The sequence below is a fragment of the Sturnus vulgaris genome, chromosome 11 (assembly GCF_052056855.1).
Source record: "Sturnus vulgaris isolate bStuVul1 chromosome 11, bStuVul1.hap1, whole genome shotgun sequence".
Lineage (NCBI taxonomy): Eukaryota > Metazoa > Chordata > Aves > Passeriformes > Sturnidae > Sturnus > Sturnus vulgaris.
In genome coordinates, this window is record NC_142253.1 from 12,271,646 (window position 1) to 12,294,139 (window position 22,494).

General features: G+C 37.8%; 2 protein-coding genes across 3 annotated transcripts in view; one reads left to right on the plus strand and one right to left on the minus strand.

Annotated features, from left to right (window-relative positions):
• On the plus strand, nt 1–10,378 carry ASB14 (ankyrin repeat and SOCS box containing 14). 2 transcript variants are annotated; one of them, XR_015806056.1, is made up of 10 exons: nt 1–1,482; nt 2,004–2,055; nt 2,425–2,560; nt 2,657–2,815; nt 4,555–4,800; nt 5,493–5,664; nt 6,575–7,118; nt 7,904–8,057; nt 8,167–8,502; nt 8,864–10,378. XR_015806056.1 is itself a non-coding variant. In XM_088171510.1 (9 exons), the coding sequence occupies exons 1-9, from the start codon at nt 1,355–1,357 to the stop codon at nt 8,358–8,360; spliced, it is 1,785 nt and encodes a 594-aa protein (XP_088027636.1). In that variant the 5' UTR covers nt 1–1,354; the 3' UTR covers nt 8,361–10,378. The 2 variants fall into 2 exon arrangements, 1 of the variants encoding a protein (XP_088027636.1); XM_088171510.1 differs by having other exon boundaries at nt 8,167–10,378.
• Nucleotides 9,236–22,494, minus strand: part of APPL1 (adaptor protein, phosphotyrosine interacting with PH domain and leucine zipper 1) — a 25,342-nt gene continuing 12,083 nt past the window's right edge. The window contains exons 12-22 of the mRNA XM_014893067.2: nt 22,152–22,194; nt 21,477–21,533; nt 20,853–20,944; nt 20,100–20,282; nt 17,637–17,686; nt 17,080–17,254; nt 16,940–16,976; nt 15,457–15,603; nt 15,192–15,242; nt 14,763–14,852; nt 9,236–14,572 (exon numbers count right to left, since the gene is read on the minus strand). Coding sequence (XP_014748553.2) covers nt 14,423–14,572; nt 14,763–14,852; nt 15,192–15,242; nt 15,457–15,603; nt 16,940–16,976; nt 17,080–17,254; nt 17,637–17,686; nt 20,100–20,282; nt 20,853–20,944; nt 21,477–21,533; nt 22,152–22,194 — 1,075 coding nt within the window. The 3' untranslated portion in view covers nt 9,236–14,422. The remainder of the gene's footprint in view (nt 14,573–14,762; nt 14,853–15,191; nt 15,243–15,456; nt 15,604–16,939; nt 16,977–17,079; nt 17,255–17,636; nt 17,687–20,099; nt 20,283–20,852; nt 20,945–21,476; nt 21,534–22,151; nt 22,195–22,494) is intronic.

Sequence of the window (22,494 nt, forward strand, 5' to 3'; positions counted from 1 at the left end):
ACACATAAAGGTCTCACTCCATCCTACCATCACTATTACAATCTGTGTCTCATTTCCCTGCTTATTGGGTTGAACCAGTATAAATCTGTCTTTCTGAAACTGCTTTTCCCTTTAAAAATTCTATTTTTCAATAGCTTTTCCATTTATATGAATGTGAATTATGGTTAAGCAATCAGGAACATGTAATAATTTTAATAGATGTTTTGCTTGATTATTTGCTTGGTTTTGTTTACTTTTATTGTTTCAGGGTTTTTTTCCTACTGTCTCACTCTTAAGCAAGCTCCTAAGACCATCTTCAGTTTGCTCTCCTAGGACAGCACTAAAGAATTTTCTTTTTACAGTGTTATATTTACTGCTCTAGTTCTGAAATTCTTATTCCGAAAATCAGAAGTATTTTTACAAGGAAGCCGGACTTTTAATTCCTTCTTTTGTTGGCAACACTTAGCAGGTCAGATTATTAAACATAACTGACGTGTGTGAGAGAAACGTGGAGAAAGTCCCAGAGTATCTTATGATCGGGTATTTATAGTGAGCTATTCATGGACATGGGCTCTGCAGAGATTGTTTACAATCCTGAAAATGTCACTTCCAGCTTAATAATCACTTCTTCAAAGGCTGAGATTCTTCCCTCTTCCAGAAGGTAAGGAAATCCAGTATGTTTTCTCAATTCATAGGAAAATGAGTAGTATATTTAGGGAAAAATAGTAGTCTAGACTCAAAATATTTATGTACTCATTGTGCCATGGTAGAAGCAATTACTAACAGTTTCTTGCTGTGTATGCTGCTAATATATTTCTCTTTTTTGCTACCTATGCAATTACAGAGCAAGGCCTTGCAATCACACATTAGGTGGATCAGGTACCAAATTAAATTATGCAGATTTGCTGTGAATTACTACTGCCCAACTTTAAGATGTTTCTAGAATTATTCCGAGCTTTGTAGTTGGCATGTTGACAACTTCCTTAAATTTCCTGTGTTCATTCATTTTGCCAAGTTATTTATTAGCTTTCAGTTTTATTTACTAATTTTATTTTACCTCGCCCTGTAGTTTTGTTTTGTTTTGTTTTCTCAGGCCAGCTCTCTTGAAAGACAGAAGTGGAAGTTTTGATAAGGTAAAACAGATGAGAGGTTTGAGCCTCACAGAACATCTGACATCTGGAATATGCCAAGAACAGCATGACTGCTTAAGCAAATAACAGTGTAGTCATTTATTTTAAACTGTTTCATTTCTCTTGATACTGGCACAGTGATTGCTATTTCTATTAATCCAGATCTAACCTGAAGATTTAATGTCTGCTTCTAATTAAAAAGCAGTGTTTCCATACAGAAGTGATCTATGTTATGCTGATTTGCCATGAATAATTCTGTGTATATGATTGATGGTGATTCTGATGAGGAAATCTCTACCCAGCGAGCTATTCAGGAAAGCTTACAAGATAGTCATAAATTTGAAACAAGTGGCAATGCAACAGAGATTGAAAGGTAATAAGTTATTATGTCTATTTGGGGTGTTTTCTTGGCATTATTGTAAGAATTTAGTAGACCTTATTTTCCTTTGTAACTCCATTGTATTGTGCTGACCTTGTTCCATGGATACTGGAAAGCACTGGTAGCTCACTTGTTCTGAATTCTCCCTGAAAAAGTGTATGTTTTCTGGAAAATACAGACTGTATGAAACTTTCAGGTGATGCTTTACATCAATATGTAAATGAGTATAAGACTTTGTGAAGAAAATCAGTAGGTGATGTAAAAGTAGATTGCTATGGGAGCTTCCCCTCATTTTAGCATTTAATTGTTGGCCTTTGTGTGAAAAATTCAGTATTTACTGTATCAGGGAAAGGCCAAAAAAAAGTGTTTCAATGTGTTAAATTCTCACAAAACCAATGTAACTTAGAGAAATCTAATATATTGTCTAAATTAGAGTATTTAAAGTAAGCTATAATTATATCCTTAGCTTCACATGAATTTTTAATTCTCATCTTATTCTTGTTGTGTTTATGCAGTTTCCAGTATACCACAAGTAAAGAACATGGGCAGATCATTGCAGCAATTCGGACAGTTAAGTACAAATACACCACACTAAGCCTACACCACTGGGAATGGCTGAGCAATGCCTACATTTTAGGGGTTTGATCACCTGATTTAAGTGCAGATTTTCTTTATATAGTCTTGGGAGAAGTAAGGAAACTAAAAACAAGACATCCAAAAGCTGACTTATTAGATAGGATCATGGAAGTGGGATGGGTTCAAGTGTCATCCCCTTCAGAAATTCCAGTGCTTCATCTCCTAAAATTAGGGGAATATTCCATGCCTTTTTTCTAAAATGGGCAAGATACACTGGTGGGATAAGTGGCACTCAGTGTATTAGTTGTCTGAATTTTGTCTTCTGATGAGTAATGGGATATGTGTCTGTGTTAAAATATCACAGGCCAAGAGGAGGCCTTGAAGAAGCTGGTGAAGCACAGTTCTGCTTTTGAAGAAGCAGATGAGCAAGGCTGGCTTCCTGTGCATGAAGCTGCAGCACAGCTAAATAAGAACATCCTTGAAATAACTTTAAAAGGTACAAAGTCCTTCTAGTTTTCCACCAAAAAGTTTTACAAAGTAAAATTTGATGAATCATCCAACTTCAAACGTGTTCTGCTTTTCTGTGTTTCAGCCTCCCGTGACATTACGTGGGAACAGTCCACTCTGAAAGGGGAAACACCTCTCTTGGTGGCAGTAAGAAATTGTATTGTGGACAATGTACACTTTCTCCTGCTCAATGGCTGCAATCCCAATGTTAAAAATGAAGAGGGAGATTCTCCTTTAGTGATAGGTGAATATTATTTTTAGGGGTGGAGAGGTGAGGGAATGAGGTGAGGATATAGTTACACATTATAGGTTTCAACATGACATTTTTTACTTCAATGCCTAAATACTTTGCTATAAGGAGAAAAAAAAATGTTCATCTAAGCACTGAATGTGTCTGTCCCTGTCTGGTTTTGTCAGATGACAATTAGCTTTCTCCATGAAGTGCAGTGTCGTCCTCTGCTTTCCTTGGCATCATTTCTGCAGTGGTGCCAGGTAGTGAGTCCTGCTTCTTCATGCTATGACTGTCCTTCATGTCTGCAGGCATAGAACTTTCATATTCTCTGTCCACATGGTATCTCCTTCATTGCATCAGCCTTTCTTTCTCCAAAACCCATGGTAATTGGTTTTAATTATGCAAAATTATAGCCAACCAGCCTGATTTATCTGCAGTATGTAGAGTGCTAAGCAGTGTTTGTCCCTATTTAGATATTGCCAGCATTAGTCCAAGGATGACAAGTGAAGAAGACAGGCTGACATTCTCAGTTCACTTCTCTTTAATATTGTGAAATTTAGGAATAAAATCCCATACCTACTATACCTACTATAGTATAGTCTCATACCCACATTCTTTGTGTGAATGCCACTTTAATTTGATCATGCACAAGAACTGTAATTCGTGATTTCTAAAGAACTATATTTTGCCAAAATGTTTTTCAAAAGTGTTCTGTGTTCATTTCCTTTGTTTCCCTCAGTCTGGGCTATGATGCCTTCATTCTTCCTGAATCCTACCCAAAAAAAGGAAAGTGTCTTCTCATTATCTAAATTCTAAAGGAGCACTCTTAAGTTTCTTGGATGATCCTATACATTTTTCTGTATTGGAAGGGTGGTTTCTCTTTCAAAACTATTGTTAAGGGAGGAGATAAAGGCCTACCAATCATGTGTAGGACCCTCAGTCCATCCTAGTAAAATGGCTGCAGCTTCAAGTCAGGGCCATCTGCTTAAAAAAACGTGTGGAACTCCTAGATACTTTTGAAGTGCATGACATTAAAATGCACCATCTCCCAAGGAGGGGATGCATGGGATTTGTCTAAAGCAGCTGTGTAGGTTACTACAGATAATGGGACATCACAGTTTCTGTCACAGAATGCTGTCTCTGGTGTTCAAGCAGCTGTGGCACATGAAGCTGCTCAGCCTAATCTGGCCTGCTGAAGGGCATTCACTATCCTGCACAGCCTGGAAGATCAAAGAGAGAAGGAGGGAAGGGTGTTGCCTAATCATTTCATCCACTGGAACTAATGCAAATTTCTCTTTTAAGATCCTTGCTGACTTAAGAGTTCAGGCTTATTAAACTAAGAAGGCATATGAAAGAGTCATTATAAGCTTTATTTCGTATTGTGATAATGTTCGTGGAGATTAAACAGAGCTCTGATGGCAGCTCCTGAGCACCAAGGCCTTGAGTGTGGTCTCCAGCTAGTGGCAAGGAAAGCTGTGTTCAGTTCCATTACAAAATGCAACAGAGAGAAAAATATCTACAGAAGAAAAAGATATTACCATGAAATGATTCATTTACATACTTAGTGCTGTCCTGGAAGCAAAGAACAGACTTGTTGGTGAGATGAACCTTTCAGTGTAGGGCAGCATTTCTCTTTGCATAAATAGCACTGCCAGGAGCAGCTTTCCTGGGCTGCCACACGGCAGCAGCCATGGTGTACAGAATAGCATGGAATAACAATGCTGTCGGATGCTTTGCTTGTTGTCCCACAGCAATTAAACTTGATTCCTATGACATTGCGTCCTTGTTGCTGCGATGTGGGGCCAGAGTGAATTTGCGCTGTGTCCATGAGAGAACTGCTCTGCACGAGGCAGCCAGACTGGGCAGGAAGGACCTGGTGCAGCTGCTCCTGGATGCTGGAGCAGATCCCGACCCCCGCAGTGGATATGGGCTCACACCTCTAGCACTGGCTGCACAGATGGGACATACAGAAATTATGGAGCTCTTACTGCAAAAAGGTGAGACTTTATTATATAGGACTTTATAGAAGAGAAGGTTTCAGATATGCCTTCAAAAACAGCAGCAGAAGTAGCTCACCTTACTAGAGAAAATTAAATGCTATCTGCACTGAGGGTTGTTGTGATGTAGTAAAGGCCTGATAAATATCAATTTGTATAATATTAAAATAAAATCTTAATAATATATTTGTTTATTAATATATTCATAATATTTTTTTAATAGTCTGTTATTTTCTCATGTGGACAGTTCACTCTAGGGCACACTTGGCAAGATAGTTATTGTGAGGGATTTTACATGATAGTTCAGCAGCACTGGAACTGCATAGCATGAACTGTTTGGATACTGGGTGCTCTCATGTTTACAGTTACACCTGCCTGGACTTTGTAAAGTAAAAGAATTGAAATGCATTGTTTGTAAGACAAAAGCAATTGTTTCGATAAATAGGAAGCAAACCTTTTGCTGGTGCAGTTCTAGGAACAATTCTTACTGTGTTCAAAGCAATTTGGATCTTCTTGTTCCCAGGATTACATAAACACACCTAAAATCTAGGATCCAACATGAAGATGCCCACAGTGATTCTGTTTGGTGAAAAATAGAATTCAAAATACCATACCACTGGGGGGTTGGAGATATTAATTACAGCTGGATATTTACAGTGACTACTGTGAAAATCCTTGCTGCTTCTTCCCAGGTGCAGATGTTCTTTCACAGGCAAAGGACTGTGCTTCTATATTGTTTGAAGCAGCAGGAGGAGGAAATCCAGATTCTGTGAGTCTTTTACTAGAATATGGGGCTGATGCCAATGTACCAAAGCACTCGGGTCATTTGCCAATCCACAGAGCTGCATATAGAGGACACTTTCTGTGAGTTAATATACTTAAAAATCAAATAATAGTGACACCAGAAATATTAATTTTACTAATATTACTGTATTCAAATCAGACAGAAAATCTGAAGTTTTGTACAAGGAATTATTTTTGACTGTGTAAATATGTCTGTTCTGTGTCTGAATGTAAGAGACCAGTCAGGATAAAATCTTCATGATTTTAGGAGATGCGTCTTAATCCCTATGGTATTTCCCCTATTGTCCCAAGTAGTAACACTGTCTAGTCTGATGCTGACGTTCTTGGGACATTGTCATTCTCTTTGGGTCAATGTCTCATCTCCCCCACATCACAGAAATGTGAAGGGTGAATATGCTAAATAGACAAATAGTGAGTAAAGGTTATCCCTATATTAAAGAGAGTAAGACTAGAGGAAGATATTTATGCTGAAATCACAACTAACAAATGAGAAGCAAGCACCTGAGTATTCTTAATTTCTGTATTAATATTTCCTGTATATTAACTGTTATATTTAAACTTAGATGTATATATTACATTACAGATTATATGTATTCATGTTATAATATATATTCTATTAATTCCTTAATCCCTATAAGTTAAGTAGTAATGCCATGCTTTCAACATTCAGGAAATATTTCTCTTGGGAAGGAATCATTAATTCCTATAGCAAGGAATGGGTTGTTCATGAATAATAGTATAATATAATAATATTTTATGTGTAGTGGGTGTCAAGTCAGTATCCATTGCTGGCTAAGAATTTCATTGTTAGCAATTCAAGTCAATGCATGCCATGGTACTGATTTGATATATTAAGACTATTCTAACAGTCATGATGAATTCTGAAGCCAAACAACAGAGAGAAATTCAAAGATGAGTTAGATGAACCAAAATTTAAGATTCTGAGATGCTTCTGTTTTTAATTTTTCAGAGCTCTAAAATATTTAGTTCCAGTGACTGATTTTGCTGCCATTAAAGAAAGTGGGATAAGTCCAGTTCACTCAGCAGCAGCAGGAGCACATCCTCAGTGCCTTGAGTTTCTCCTCCAGTCGGGTTTTGATGCCAATTTTATGCTGGCTCAGCGAGTTCGCAAAGGCTACGACGACCACCGGAAATCAGCGCTGTACTTCGCTGTTTCCAATGGGGATATCTGCTCAGCACAGCTGCTGCTGAACGCCGGAGCCCTGACCAACCAGGATCCCATCAACTGCCTCCAGATAGCCTTGAGAATGGGCAACTACGAGTTAATGCATCTGCTGCTCCGCCACGGGGCCAATGTCAACTACTTCTGCCGTGTGAACACCACGCATTTCCCCTCAGCTCTGCAGTACGCCCTCAAAGACGAGGTGATGCTGAGGATGCTGCTGAACTACGGCTACGACGTGCAGCGCTGCTTCGACTGCCCCCGGGGCAGCGGGGACCACTCCCAGTACGTGACCGCCGGCTGGACCTCCACCGTTATCAAAGACACCATGGTAAGTGTCACACAGCTGTCCTGCTACCAGTGGCATGCCTAAAACTAAATGGAAAGGACGTAATGCACTGCCAGAAAAAGAAGTTTTGAAGACAGCTTACACATAAAGAGAGGAATAGATAAGGCTTTAAAATTAAACAGATGTTGTTATGAAGCCCAGTTCGCAATGGCAAGTGATTGTAAACAGTAATTTTGAATCGTGAAAATATAGCTGATGATATGCTAATGGTCGGTGTGGAACTGGCTCTCCAGGGCAGTGTTGTCCACGCTGTGAAAGCAGAGATTTGCAGAATGGCTCTCTGCATTGTCCTGTACCAGAACACCAAGACTGGAAAGTTGTTAAACAGGACCCCTGGAGCTGGTGGGATAAGCTCTGAGCAGAAATTAGCAAACCTGAAGAGCTTCCTGGAGACACTCATCCGTGTCATTGTTTTACAGTTTGTAAAGTCCATTTGAACCTAATAAACCCTTCTTTAACCTAAAGATAAGGAGATGATACATACACTGGATTGGTGGATCCCCCTATTAAGCACCTTGGACACAAGTCTAAATTCCACTTAGAATGGTAGCACTTCTTTTTAAGCACCAGGTCCCCAAAATACACAGCTGCTTAAGTTTATTTTTAGATCTAGTACAAAATAACTATATCTCAGATGTTTTAATTGTACTACTGAGGCTTAGGCAAGCTGTGATAACCTCTAAAACCCTGCTCAAGTTAAGTTAATTGCTCTTGTCCTCAGAGACAGAAGTAATTTACTGCAGTATTAAACATTTTGTTTCTATCAGTTCTGTGAGGTAATAACCTTGTCCTGGCTGAAGCACGTGTCTGGGAAAGTAGTGCGAGTCATGCTGGATTACGTCGATCACGTTAAGATTTGCTGGAAGCTCGAAGCTGTTCTCAAAGAACAGGAACTCTGGCCAGACATTAATTTCATTTTAAGTAAGTATCTGTTTATGTAAGTATCTGTTATGTTTTTAATGAAAACAAGCCGGTTTGGCAGTGGGACCTTTTTGGTTGATAGCATTTTAATTTTGCTTCTCCTTTCTAGCAAACCCTCGCTCTCTGAAGCACCTTTGCCGGCTGAAGATCCGGGCATGCATGGGACGGCTGCGGCTCCGCTGTCCTGTCTTCATGTCCTTCCTTCCACTGCCAAACTGCTTGAAAGACTACATCCTGTACAAGGAATATGATCTTTATGGACAGGAAAACTTCACAGGGATCTACAACCTCAACTGTGCATAAGTATTAGTCCTGTACTTTGAAGGGAATTTAATGTGGACAAGACTGTTATGCTTCTTTCTTTTGGGATTTTCTCTCCTCTGTATATTAAGGAATGCCAGCACTCTCCCCTCAGCCCCTGAAGAAAATGGCAAGACCCCAAAAGGTAAGTATTGGTGATCCCATTCTAAGGACCTCCTGGACTATGACCGATCTGGAAGTTATGCCAACAGTATTTTAAATGCCTAGTGTGCCAAGTTAAGGAAGTGTAGAATACAGGGCTGCAGGCCTTGTGTTATGGTGAAGTTAAAGCCTGTCATATCAGATACCACTGCCCCCATTCCAGGGTTAAACTCAGGGTTTAAAGGTCAGGGATTTGACTAAAACCAGGAAGGGATGTAGTTTTCTCTTGTACTTCTTCTCTTCTCTTGACAAGTAGTTTTTATTTGTGAAGTCCTACAGTAAAGTTCTGAAGAGCAGCTTAAGTAATTTTTTTCCTCACCTAATAAAGCAATCCCCCATTCTAGGCAATGAAATGGGATCAAGCTTGAGAAACCTCTCCTTATCACAGCAGGTCATGTGACATGACATCAACAAGATGGCATTGCTGAAAGCTGTGTTAATTCTGTAGCTCCTTCTCAGGTACTGGTGTATCTCATCCACCATGAACTTGGACTCATGTTCATCAGTTCTCTAGAACTGGGTTTTCCTTACACAGTGCTGTTCAAAGCCATGATTGCAATTTTAGGTGTTTCTCTATAGAGGTGGAGCTTAAACTTTTGGAGCCCTGTCATTTTAGGAAGTCTTACAGAAGTTTTAGACCTACAGCATGCTTGTTCCCTCTAAAAATACTGCATATATCAGTTACTGTTTTAGAAGAAAAGAAGTTCATCAACACATTTGGCATTAGTAGTATTTATTCCTTCATAATCAAGTAAGCATAGATTTTTTTTTCTAGTTGTACATGCATCTTTATCACAGAAGTTACAGAATTCAAAAGTCTGCTTTTCCCCAGAAAAATCTACAAACCTTATAAAATACAAATTTAACCATAATGTGGTTATAGCCCATGGTTTTTTTACATGGTGTTTATCCCATAGTAAACGAACTCAGCCTGTGAAGATATGTCCAGTGCCCATGGTAGTGGTTGTGCTGGTAGAGCCTCTGCACTCAGCTTGTTCTGCAGAGCCCTCACTGCCCCCCCATGGGCCCTGCCCAGCCAGCTGCCACAGCTCCTGCTCACCTTCAGTCTCTGATTGTTGCAAAAATAAGTTAAGAGCATTCCCAAGTGTAACAACTTCCTCTGAGGTTATCTGGCTAATACTATAAAAATTAAGAGAACTGAGCTACACTTGACAACAGAGAGCTATGCCTGCATGTCAGGAATGGAAGGGAGCACATCCTGTCACCAGTAATGGTCCTTCCTGAAAGTCAGTATGATGAAGAATGCAGGAAGCTTTTGCATCAGTACAAGTCCCACCCAGAAAGTTACTATAGTTAAGCTTTTATTTAAAATATAAAATGCTGACTGGAGCCTTGCACAATAGGGTTACTATCCATGGTTCCAAGATTAAGACACAACAATCAGAGCTGACATAAATATGCCATTGGTTGTTCTTAATACAGCTATTCAGAGAAAATGTGCAAGTCTGTCTCAAACACTGCAAAAATCACTTACACTTCACCAGAACAGGACCAATCCAGAACACCATCATAAGAATTTGACCACTCCACTCTATTATAAAAATGACCAGAAAGATTGTACAAAATCCTCGGCTTGCAATATAAACTTCATTAGGAATACAAGTGCATTCACAATGATACACTGACTTACTCTTGTCATGACAACTTAGATACCACTGTGGCAGGGAAAAAAATGTCAACTCAGTGCTTACTTAAAACAAAGAGCCTTGGGGACTAATTACTTTGCAAGAAATTTTGTAATATAGAGCAAGAGAAATAATATAAAGTATCAGCTTTTGCTGTTACACTAGACAATATCTCTACTAAATTCACTAAGCAGTGGCAGTTTTCTTTCTCTAGGTGAACTATTTCCTAAATAAAAAGAGACTATATTGTAGCATAGTTTTCACCATTGGCTTGTCCCAAATGCTGTGCAACTAATTAATCAGAATTTACCTTAAGCAGTCAAATTTATTTCTTTATATTCATGTATATCAATTACAGCTTCATAAATTGCATCAGCTGTTTCACAATTTTCAGCTCTGGGCCTACATCCATATAAAGAGGAAATCTGACAACCCTCAGGAAGGCTAATGTTTCTTAACTCTAAATATTACTTTACAGTTAGACAGTAAATTGTCTTGATACAACTTCAAACTCAAACAGATTAAGGAAGTAAGACTATGATATGCAACTGACTTTTCACCACCTGATCATATCCAGTTAGATATATTTAAGTAGTACATTACTTTAACCTTGTCATCTGGTTCAGACTTGGCCAAATCTAGCAGCGACCACAGAGGAGTGCCAGCTATCATCTGTAATGCAGTAAAATGCATACCCGTAAGCACACCTGATATATTTGTATATTCACTCCATTACATACATAAAGAATGTATGTAGCTTGAAACAGCAAGGCTGGCTTGGTCTGCAGTGTGCAGATCTACACAGCGTAACAAGCTTCATATCCTCTTACTTAAGGGATAAAAGTTTGGCAGTAATTATGAGGCTGCAATTAGCAACATAACAAGATAGTCCTGAACAACACTGCCAATTCAGTACCTACATGAAGTCACTTCAAAATCATGGACTTGAAAGAATATTTTCAGGAGTGACTGAAGTAATAGTAGATGCACATGAAGCAAACTACAGCTTCAGCCAAAAGTGATTGAAAAATCAGTTTGTGAATAGAAGGCAACAGGAAATAATAAACAAGAGAGTTTATTTAATATCCTGTAAACCATCCAGTATTTTAGTTACAATAATAAAATATTCTGGTGGTGAAATCCTACCACAGAAGTTCCAGCAGACTGTGAGGTGTTCCCACTAAAAGTTATATACTCTCAAGGAAAATACCAAGCATCATCCTGATTTTTTTATCAACCAAGCTGTTTTCTAATGAAGTAGTTCTAAACCTTAGAGAACTAGCTTTTCCTTACAGGAGAAGGGCAGGGATAAAACCTCAGCAGCTATTTTTGCCTTGAGATAGTTCTAATTTCAATCTGTGTGATCCTCCCCAGGCAAAGCTCAGTAATTCTCATTCCCCTGTTAACTCAATCACTTCTTGTCTGACTTCCCCAACTCTGCTGACATGCCCTTTGCTCCTGCAGCTTTCATCATTATCCCACATGCTTGCTCATTTTACACTAATGAAACTCCCCTACATAAGCAACCAACCAACCCCTTTCATTCATGCACATCAATGGTTTAGTGGTTAAGATGAGAATCATCCAAAATAAGTTAAATGTATTCCTATTCTGTTTTAGAAAGCTACATTTAATGGCATATATGGAAAGTCTGAAAAGCAAATGGAATAATTCCAATATTTATTGCTAAATCAAAGAAATCCCATTTGACAGTAAATTCACCTGCCAACTTTATTAGCCTTTCTTCCTCATCTTTGCAGGTTTATAGTTATAGGAGTAGTGGTAGTTTTTGAGAAAAATACAGTAATTCCATTTTCTGACATTTCCTTAATAAGGCTAATGCAAAACAGGCTGCATATCAGAAATGCTTTTTCATGAGAGTGCTTGTCTATTATTTGTCCTCGCTCTGGAGCCTGGGCTACTGCAGCTCCAGTGCTTAACACAATCAGTCCTTCTCTGACAAGCTGAGGACTGGATTCTAGACACTGGAGATGACTGATTTCAGAGGCTCCCTGTGTTGTTTTCAAACTGCTTCATCCTCTGTAAATACTTGAGACTCAAGATACAAGACACAGTAACCTTGAGCTACTCTGTGATATAATTTGATAGAAAACAAGTATCAGTACATAAAACCAAACACAAACGAACATGAACTGGAATAACTTGCAGAGACAAACTGCCTAGCCACGCTCTGTAAGCCTTGATTTAAGCACAAAAAGGGAAAAATTGGATTTGGTGCCTCTCTGTACATTCTTGTTGACAATAATAAAAATAGTCTCTTAAAAAATGGGAGCTGAGAATGGAAGCCTAGATATGAAATAAAAATGCCACTGTCTTTTAAAAGAAGCCTCAGGTTGGTGTGGTCCACATGGCACTGTGCCAGCCAAATCCAGCCACAGGGCAATACTATGTGACCTAACTGGGCAACAGCAAAAGCAGATATTTCTACAAGTGCCTGGCTACTCTGGGGATGAAAAACACACTGGCACAGGACCTGGTAACTAACTCAGGAAGAGAACCTGGCAGCTCTCTCTCCCTCAGCCTCTCTCCTTTTTCAAGACAGAGTCCTTTGGTGGCTGCTCAAGCCCCTGCCTGTGGTGCAACCTCTGCCCAGAGCTTCTGCAGCTCCAGCTGCCTCTGCTCCTGCCCAGGGCTGCGAGGGCAGGCACTGCTGCCCTCCTCTCCTGTCACAAGAGCTGAGGCCACCAACTTCTGCACACAAAGTCATTCTCCAGCACCAAGGGCAGGAGGAGGCTGCCAGCTTTGGCCAATGCAGGGCACTCACATGAGTTAGAGAAGCCCTCTGTACACCTACAGCCATCCAGAAGACATGACCTGAGATTCCTCACTTATTTTATCTGCACTGAGCAACTCCAGCTAGGAAGGGCTGGGCCACCATCAGCTGCCGAGGAGATACTCTGAAAATTGCTTCCATTCCTGAACACCAGAAATGCCCTGCAATGAACTGTAAATCACTCATAACTGTTATATTATAACTTGGAATATAAGTATATTCTTTTCTCTCTACATATCCTCTTATTTTCATGCCACTATTAGAGAGCTATCTTCTGTTCCTCTGGATTTTAATATTTATAGTAATTAGTGCAAAAATAAATATTTCTCTTCAAACAAGATTTCTTTTCTGGATCAAGAGGTGAATGCACATCTAATACTATACAAAATAAATATTACACAGGATATGGAATATGGAGTGCAGATTACAAGCTGTAAACAGACACCACTTTGAAAAATGCTTTCCAGAATTGACTCTAGGATGTAGGACTAGTGTCATCTCTTACTTCAGAACTGGTAAATTCTGTTCGCAAAATCATAGAAAGACTAAGGAGCCTCAACTCATTTTCAGTAGATCTAGAGTACTAGCAGCAAGGCATTTACATATGCAGAAGATTTTTCAGATGATCGAATTCAAGATGTTCCTGCAACTCTAAGCATGTTTTATAAAATGAAGTCCAAGGTTTACAGCTTTTTATTCCAAGTACTGGGCAAAAACCAAGAACATGGCACTTGTGCTACAAGGCTATATACATTACTTTTATAATTTGATGAAGAATGCTTTTCCTTATGCAGCAAAGTTCAATTGCATCTCATCAGTGCTTATCTAGGTCTGACAATATATTTTTCTCCTGTTGAAAGAAGATTTTGGTGTTGTATGCACAAAAAAAAAAATCAGAACAGTATCATACTGTGCAAAATAAAACCAAAAAAATCCTTTTGTTTAGAACTATTGCACATCTCACTGATGTTAATGGGGATCCTTCTTTCTAAATCTAAGAACAGCTATGTGCAACAAACTGGGTAAAGCTGAGCATTGTCTTATTTGGACATCTACTTTTGTTTCCAGCAAGGTGTTCTCCATACTGCAGTGTAAAGAACAAATTTCACTGTTTCTGCAGAAGGCCAATGAGTTTTCAGTTTTGTTTCCAAAGCAGTCAATTGCACAGAAGTAAGTGGGGAAAACCCCCACATTTTTTCCATACTGCAGAGAAGCCTTGAGAAAACACGTTTCTAACAAACATGGCAGCATCACCATGCTTCCTCTGGCATACAAGAGAAATTATACTGACAGGAAATGGAAATCACTTAACTGAGAAAGAAAATCAAGGCGTAATAGGGTCTATATATTGTGAAATCTTTTCTGTAACATGACAGACCCTCCACCTACATTTCACCTCTTGTAGAACTTGTGCCATTTCACCAGATATACTCATCATTCCAATTTTAATGAAGCAGGCAATGCTAGGCTTCAGATTCTCTCTTCTTCTTTCCATCTTCTCCTAAATCACTGTCTTCTGACTGGCTGCTGCTAAGGACTACAAACTGTCCTTCTGTGCTGCTCTGGTTGGATCTGCTGGAAGCTGCTATCAACCGGCTCTGCTCCTCCAAGTCCTAAGTTGGGAAGGGGGTTGGGAAATCAGAAAAAGAGTATTACCCTTAAAGCCATCTGCAATAGACACAGGATACCATTATTACAATTTCTAAATCATCTCTCAATACTACCAGTGGACAGCTTTGGACAAAACTGCAAAAGAAAGTAAGTAGAAAAGATTTAATATTAAGAAATAACGACAAAAGGTACCTTCTCAATTTGCTTTTGTTTATTCAGTTCTTTTTGCTGTTTCTCTTTGACTCTATCTATTTCTTTCTGCTTTTCTGAGGCTTTTCGATCCTAAAGAGCAAAAATGTAAATGAAGTCAGTAACAACAGCCTGAGATGTTTGAGACACTACTGATTGATATGAGCTTGCTCAAGATTGTAACATCACTGTATTGACTATTCTGCTTTTAAAGGACTGGTATAGTTGTGAAAAGTAGCAAAATGTATCCTATATTGAATATTGTTCTAGAACAGATATTTGTCAGTCTTTTCATTTAAATTTAAATTCTAGGAAAAAAATCCCATAAAATACACAGCAGTATTGCTGCATCTAGAAGCATCTTGCAGTACACATATTAAATACCCCCTTCCTTCTATTCCCAAGCATCCTTTGCCCCAGAAAGATCCTTACCAGTTCTGCATGAAAAGCTATCTGTTTGGCCAGTCCAACAGAGTCACAAATCTAAACACAAAACAGATAGGAAATAATTAAAAATGCCTTTAAATTTAAGCTAGAATCCCAAATTAGATACAACAGCACATTGAAGCATTTGCAGGCACTGAAAATGACAGATTATCTTTTTCAGTACATAAAAAATGCCTTAGACAGCTTGAATGGATCTAGCATCTTGGAATCCATATTCACAACTGATACAAGTCATAACCATCACCAATACCTTTTCCCCTTCATTATTTGATTCGAATATATAGCAGATGGAAGTCTGGCGGCTCTCCACTCTCCCTCCTGAGGTTCTAAGCACAAATCCAAAGAGGCGCTTATTCTCCTGGTGCGTAGCACACAGCACTACATTGGGCAAAGGAAACTGCCAAAAGGATCACATATGGAGAGATTAAAACTGATTCCAAAGACACAAGGGTTCAATACACTGCACATTAATTAATGCACAATCACAGCACAAGAATGTTACTCGACCAAATGTAATTACAAAACAGAGATTAGACTAAATTATTTAAAAGACAAACAAATGTCAAAAAACACACTCCATGTAAGAAAAAGGGGCCACATTTGCAGTGTGAGTCAGTCATCTTTCTAAAAGTGGATACGCTTCTGTTTCCTTTTGTTTCAATCATTCATTATAGTTAAATTTGTGACTAGGCCTTCAGTATTTAGTTCCATGTAAAGGCACTACTTCTCAAAAACCTTTACTGCAATTAGCTCAGCTCTCCTAATTATATAAGCAAAAAAACCCAAACAACCCAATCGATACAAATCACATACCCTCATCAGTTTGTTAATAGAAAACTGCTTGGCATTCTTATTCCTAAAAGAAGTTGGACTTGAAATTATCATTTTAAGACTCATCCATCAAACAATAAACTTAAAAATTCTGTGAGTCTTTACCACAGCTGCTATAAACTGACAGGATGAGTTTTTCCTAGGATGAGATGTTTGCATTTAGCATATGGGACACATCATCAGTTGATGTACCTCACCTGTAAAAGGTGACAGCTTTGGAGCATTTCTGAACTTAATGTCTAACTTTAAATATCAAGATATTTTTCCATGCTCAAGATTTTCTTTTATGAAAAGGAAAGCAATTCAGAGCCTCCAAAAAACAAAATGTTTTTAAAAACACAAAAAAGTTAAATGACAGACCATAAATTGTGCAAAGAAAGGGAAAAAGGCAATATTTTTGAAATATGAAGAATAAAGACTGCTATTACTAAGGAATTAAACTGGCCTTATTTGATACCTAACAAGATACTTACTCCTTTCAAGTACATTATTCATGAAGAAGTAGAAAAACAAGAAAACAAACCAGAAACCATTAAACACCCTCAAGGCAATTATGCATTAAAAACAAAACCCCAAAACAAAAGAGAGAAACCAAAAAGCAAACAAACCCTCTTGGACTTCAGAACTAATGTGACTCCATCAATGATGTTCTCTCTTTACTATTTTACCCTCTCAGATCAGAGGGGGAAGGGAGTCCCAAAAGCCAATTTGACCTATTGAAATCACTCCCCTAAACCTGATTTGCAAATGTTTCTAAATGTCTGCAATGGACTCCTAATAGCATTGGAAATATGGCTGGAAATCTCATGCTATCAGTGATTTTGCTACCATCTAATAATAATATTTTTAAAGCAAAAGAATTACATTGCTGGGTATTTATCTTAAAATGGAAAGTTACTTACTCGTAGTCTTGTAACTTGTGTCTGTGGATCAATTAACCTAAAAATTTGTTTTTAAAGACAAACCAGAAAGTAAATTTTACCAAAGTGAAAGAAGATCATTCTGTAAATAAACATCAGTAGAAGTCAGGAAGCAAACTTACTTTAAACAGTCACAAGTGACTAACAAGTGTGATTCTGTCATCCTGAAAACGTTATGGATGGCACGAGCTGCGAGTATTTGACGCATTGTTTCATAAACAACATCCGGGCTTTCGTCAGACTTCACTTCCATAGAGCCAAGAAATCTCACAATAAATAACTGATGAAGAATTGAATCTAAGAAAAAAGAAAAGTATTGAAAAAAAACAAACTCCATTTTGGGTTTTCCATTCAAAACCAAAGGTTGATTGCAGTCAGGAAAACTTCAAAACTCCTCTTAACTTGAAAAGAGATGGCTCCTACTTTAGCAATTAGAGGTGCAGTTACTACACAGCACATCACATCTTTCCATTTGGTTAATGAATACAAAAGATGCAATTAATCATTTTTACAGTAGATTTTCAGACAGTAGTTTGATTTAACTTGACTTAACAATAACCTTGCAATGTAATTAAGAATTTTAAAACTGGTGTTAAATTAGAGAAGCTAGAGATGAAAACAGAACTATAATTGTCAAAACTTATTTTTATTCTGCACTGAAATGAAGTTTTTGTTTTACCTTCTGTTTCAGGTTTTGAGCCTCCAGATTCACCAAAAGGATTTGTGCGTCTATTAAAAAATGAAAACATTAAAGCAGGAGTCAGATTTCAGGAACCATTCATGGATAGTGCAGTAGTCTCATGCTGTGTCAAATATCAAAATGTAATGAGTTCACAAACTTGTAATCTGGAGGAATAATGTATCATGAATCATAAGGAGAAGCAATTTAATCAGGAGTGAGAGATAACTTGCTGTATTTGAAGACTCACATTATGGGGAAGGTACCAGACATTATTGTCCTATTGCTGCCACTGAAAGTTTCAACTCACTTTTTTTTTTAAAGTATTTGAATTAAGCCCATACCAAAACCTTGGTAATGTTTGAAAAGGTGTAGTTTTAGGGGATAAAATTTCACAGAACAGCTTCAGGAAGCACAGTCAAAAACCAGGCCCTTTGAGTACTCCATTGGAGCACCCACTTCTCATCACTGTCAAGGTGTTGAATTACTTACTCAAGAGAAGCCCTGGGTTTGTTTCAAATGCAGCTTTCTCAAAATATCACTGGGGTTTTACTCCTAGAGGGTCAAGAGAAATGTGGCTATTTCTGGCTCTCAGAGACAGAATTACTATCAGTTACAGAGAAAAGTGAAAATACTCTAGGCTTCCAAGTCTGCATTTTTCAAAAACAGTAAAGGAATGAGCACAGGAAATGAGGACACTTTATTTAAAATTTGTAGAGGAAATTACCTGTTCTCTTTGGCTGACTAGTAGCTGAAAAGCTATTGGCAAGGGTTCAATATAGATCAAATTAGGTTTTTTATGGGATTAATGAAAGTGTCACCTTTAGAGTTAGTGTTCTAAAAGCAAATTTCAGAACTACGAGCAAAACAATTGTTCAGTTACAAATACTGACTTCAGTTTATTTTATCATTTATCAGAAATGTTTTAGCTAAGTGATGTCTGCTTTAAAGTAATAAATTTTTTCTAAATTGAAGCCAGGATGGCATTGCTAAAATGTTTAGATAACATGGACTCAGTCAAGAACCATCCCATTAATTGCTGGCCTGTGTAATTACAATAAAAGCAAATTCTTTCAACTAGCATCTTTTATTGCTCAGAACTTCTCTTGTTGTTTAATATTAAACTGGAACAGTAAATGCAAAATCTCACAGATCTTTCAAAAGGCAAAAATAAAATTTAAATATGTCATCAGCATCAGAAACCAAGAAAAGTACTTTTTTAATACCAGACATGTTACCTATCTGTACAAACACTGCAGTTGTTTATTGAAGGTGATGGTTAATGGAAAACACTGAGCTCAACTCTATAACTTCTGCTATGAAAAATATTATTTTCTAGATTAGAATTATAACTGATGACATCCCAGAATATTCTGAGTTGGAAGGGATCCCCAAGGATCATTGAGTCCATGTCTCCAGTGAATAGCCCATAAAGGGACTGAATCCACAGCCTTGGTGCTCCTGGCACCCTGCTCTGACCAACTGAGCTAGACCAGGCTACCACAGCAATTCAGCTAAGTCTTAAACTTTCCACTTCCTGCAATACAGTTCAAGTCTATTTTAAATTAGTGTGTTCTGAAGGATCTAGTTGGCCACCTGCTTATCCTGCTATACCAAACAACAAGAAAAAGAAAACTGTTGAAAAAAGGAAAAAAATAGCTGTGTATCTATAATTTCAACTTGTATATCTGTGAGATGCAATTCAAAATTCAAATATTTTCCTAGAGGCAGGGAGATATAACACATTTTTGTGATAAAGAGTCACATAAATTAGTTTTCATCTCTTTGGCTGTTTTTGTTGTTGTTAAGAGCAGCTGGATCTGCAAATACATTTTCTTAATATCTGAATTCTATAGATATAGCTCTAGAAATGCAGTGATGATTTACAGGTCTTTGGCTTTTATTGCATCTCCCACTCAAATATAATAAGTAGGAGAAAATGTTTTTATGTTTTGGATGAACTCTAAGATGATTTTAAGTTGTCTGCTTGTGAAATTACTCTAGAAGCCTAGACCATTTTCACTCACCTTTCAGCTTAAGAGGAGTGTCATCGTATGCCATCATCACCTGGAGTTAGGGCTACCAAATTTCTCTTGAGTTTCCAAGAGGAAATAACCCAAGCTGCTGGGTGAGCAAGCAATAGGAAAGGAAAATACTTTGTGAAACCAAAAGTCTAAAATAAATCAATAAATAAAAGCATTGGCTATTAAGACAAGAAAAGCTGCTGCAAAACAGAAAACTACACCTTGACTCTAGTGATGTAATTAAGCCTTTTTTACAATTCCATTTAACAGTTTAACAAATTGTTTTGCTTCACTGGCCACTGCAAAATTTGTGACATCAGTCAGGGAAAAGGCAATGTGTGCACTGGAGCTCCATCTTAAATGTGATTTTCTTGTTTGTTTGTTTTTTAATTAGTAACATTAATTTAGGGTTTTTTTTCCTTCCCTCTACATTTCCTACCTGCCCGATTGCCCTGATGATTTTGCTTGGCCAGGCAGATCTTCACTGACTGGAGATATAATGTCAAATTGGATGGGAGTGTCAGGGGCAACAAGGGAATCCAAGGAAAGTGCAGAGAGAGCTGTGGAGTCAGATCCCAGGGAGCCTGTGCTGCTGGTACGAGCTGCAGGAGGACGAGATTGTCTACAACAAACCACAAAGGCAAAGTTAGGGTATGGGAGGTCAGGTTGGTTGATAATGAATTAAACTACAGGGGACACCAATACAATATTCCAGAACTTAGAACTTGCAAAACAAAACAAAAACTAAAAACCTGAAGATCTGGGTAGAGCAAGCAAATCTATGTAGTCAAATTTAAGTTAAAGTTACTACTTTCATTAATAATTGCATTAGATTGTTTTATCATCAATATATAATCCTATATTAAGTATAATACAGTCTGAGGTCTGCTTCCAGGAATTGGACACATGAAGAAAAATCTCATTATGAAATCACACAACAAAACAGATATGATGAAACCAACCAAAGTGTCCACCAGCTGGCACTGGGATTACTTGTAACAATGGATGCTCAGCAGTGCTTCAGCACTGAAAGATGTGTTCAGGAAATTTTCCTCTGGCCTATCAGAGATTTATAGTTCTGATCACAGAAAGCTTTGTAGGTTTGTTAGGCTTTTTTTTTTTCCCTGAAACTTTATCCAGGAATTTTTTTTTTATATGTGCACCTCAAATGGCCTCTGGTTGCTTCACTTACACAGCTGGCCTCATGCTCTCGTGCCTCTGCTGAAAGGAAGGAGAAGGAGTCACAGCCTCCAGAGCTGACTGGTTCACACGGGCAGCAATTTCCTGCAGCACACATGGGGAAAAAGAACTGAGAACATTTTCTCAAAATAAACTTTCAGATTTGATTTATATGCAACTGAGAGATGTTATAAATTCAACCCTTCATGAGAATCTTGCATTCTTAAATTTTTGCCAACACACCTGCAGCATTTTCTTCTATCTTTTCTTCAAACATACATCTGATGTTAATTTTCTCAATTTAAATGACCGTGTTTGCCTTACAAAACTGCCAATGTTAATAAAAGGCAGCAACAGAGAAAAGCTCCAACAATAACTCTGGCACAATAAGCAAATGTAGCCAGGAAAACCAAAGGAAAAATCTCATTTGAGAAATGCAGCCCTCAACCGTGAACTAAAACCCACGAAGACACACTTGATATACAGATATATGCTCTGTTATAAAACAGTTTTTAATAGGCCAATTTCCCTAATTTAGTAAGCAAAAATCGTTATCTAAGTTTGTATCAATATTAATTTACTCGATAAATATAAATGCTAACATATTACTGATAACTATACATTTTAGTAAAGTTACCTCAGGATTTTCACTTAGATATATCTGCTTAGATATGTTGTTTATGGTGCATATCCACTGAAAAAGAGGAAGAAAAAAGAAAACAAATTAATTTGCCATGTTTTCTAAACAAACTTGATTGAATGTCTGAGTTGCTAATTTCAGCACTTTTTCTACTTTCTTTGTAAATTCAGGGAGCCAAATATTCTGCACACCCACCTTGTCATTAAATTCACTGCTACTTACATACTGTACCTTACACTTTTAAATTTTACTCAGAAATTATTTTAGTCATACTAAAACTAAACTAAACAAAGTTTAACTCACAGCTCTAAGGAATTTTTTAAAAACCTCATCAGTTCTTTATTCTGTGTTGCAGATGACATTGTTTCCTCATGACATTATGAAAATTTAATTTGGCTTTTGTAGAATTTGCTCATTTCTTACATCTGCAAGCTAGAATCTGCTTTCTCTCTCTGCTCTGGAAAACCATTTGCTCCTGTTGCTGGCTTTTCAACTTTTATCTTAAGGAGGAAACTAACACGATCACTAAGATAAACAAGGTGTTACTAACAAAGATAATTTATTAATAAGTAGAAACAAAAAAAATATGCAGTATCCAGCTATGGTTAGGAATGTGTTCTTTCTGTGCAGCAGAAAATCACTGGGCTCCATGCACACCTCCTGAAAGCTTACCTCTTCATAGTCTTTTTTACTTTCTGCCTGTAAGATTGAAGACCTGAAAGAGGAGAATGGAAGATACAGTTTTGTGTATTTAAAATGCCTCACAAATACAGCCAGCCAGGAAATTATATTTTCATATACGTACTGCACAGTAAGTTATGAGAGGCTGAAGATGATGTTTGTGCTGAGTGCAGTCAATATTTAATTAGGATGGGGAGGAACCTATGCTTTCCTTTCAACAGGAAACAGAAAAGCACCACAATTCTAATTGTATCCATGTAATACTTAAGTATTCACAAAATGCAACAATACGTGATTGTCACCTGATTATCATAATCTTACTCTGAAATACTAC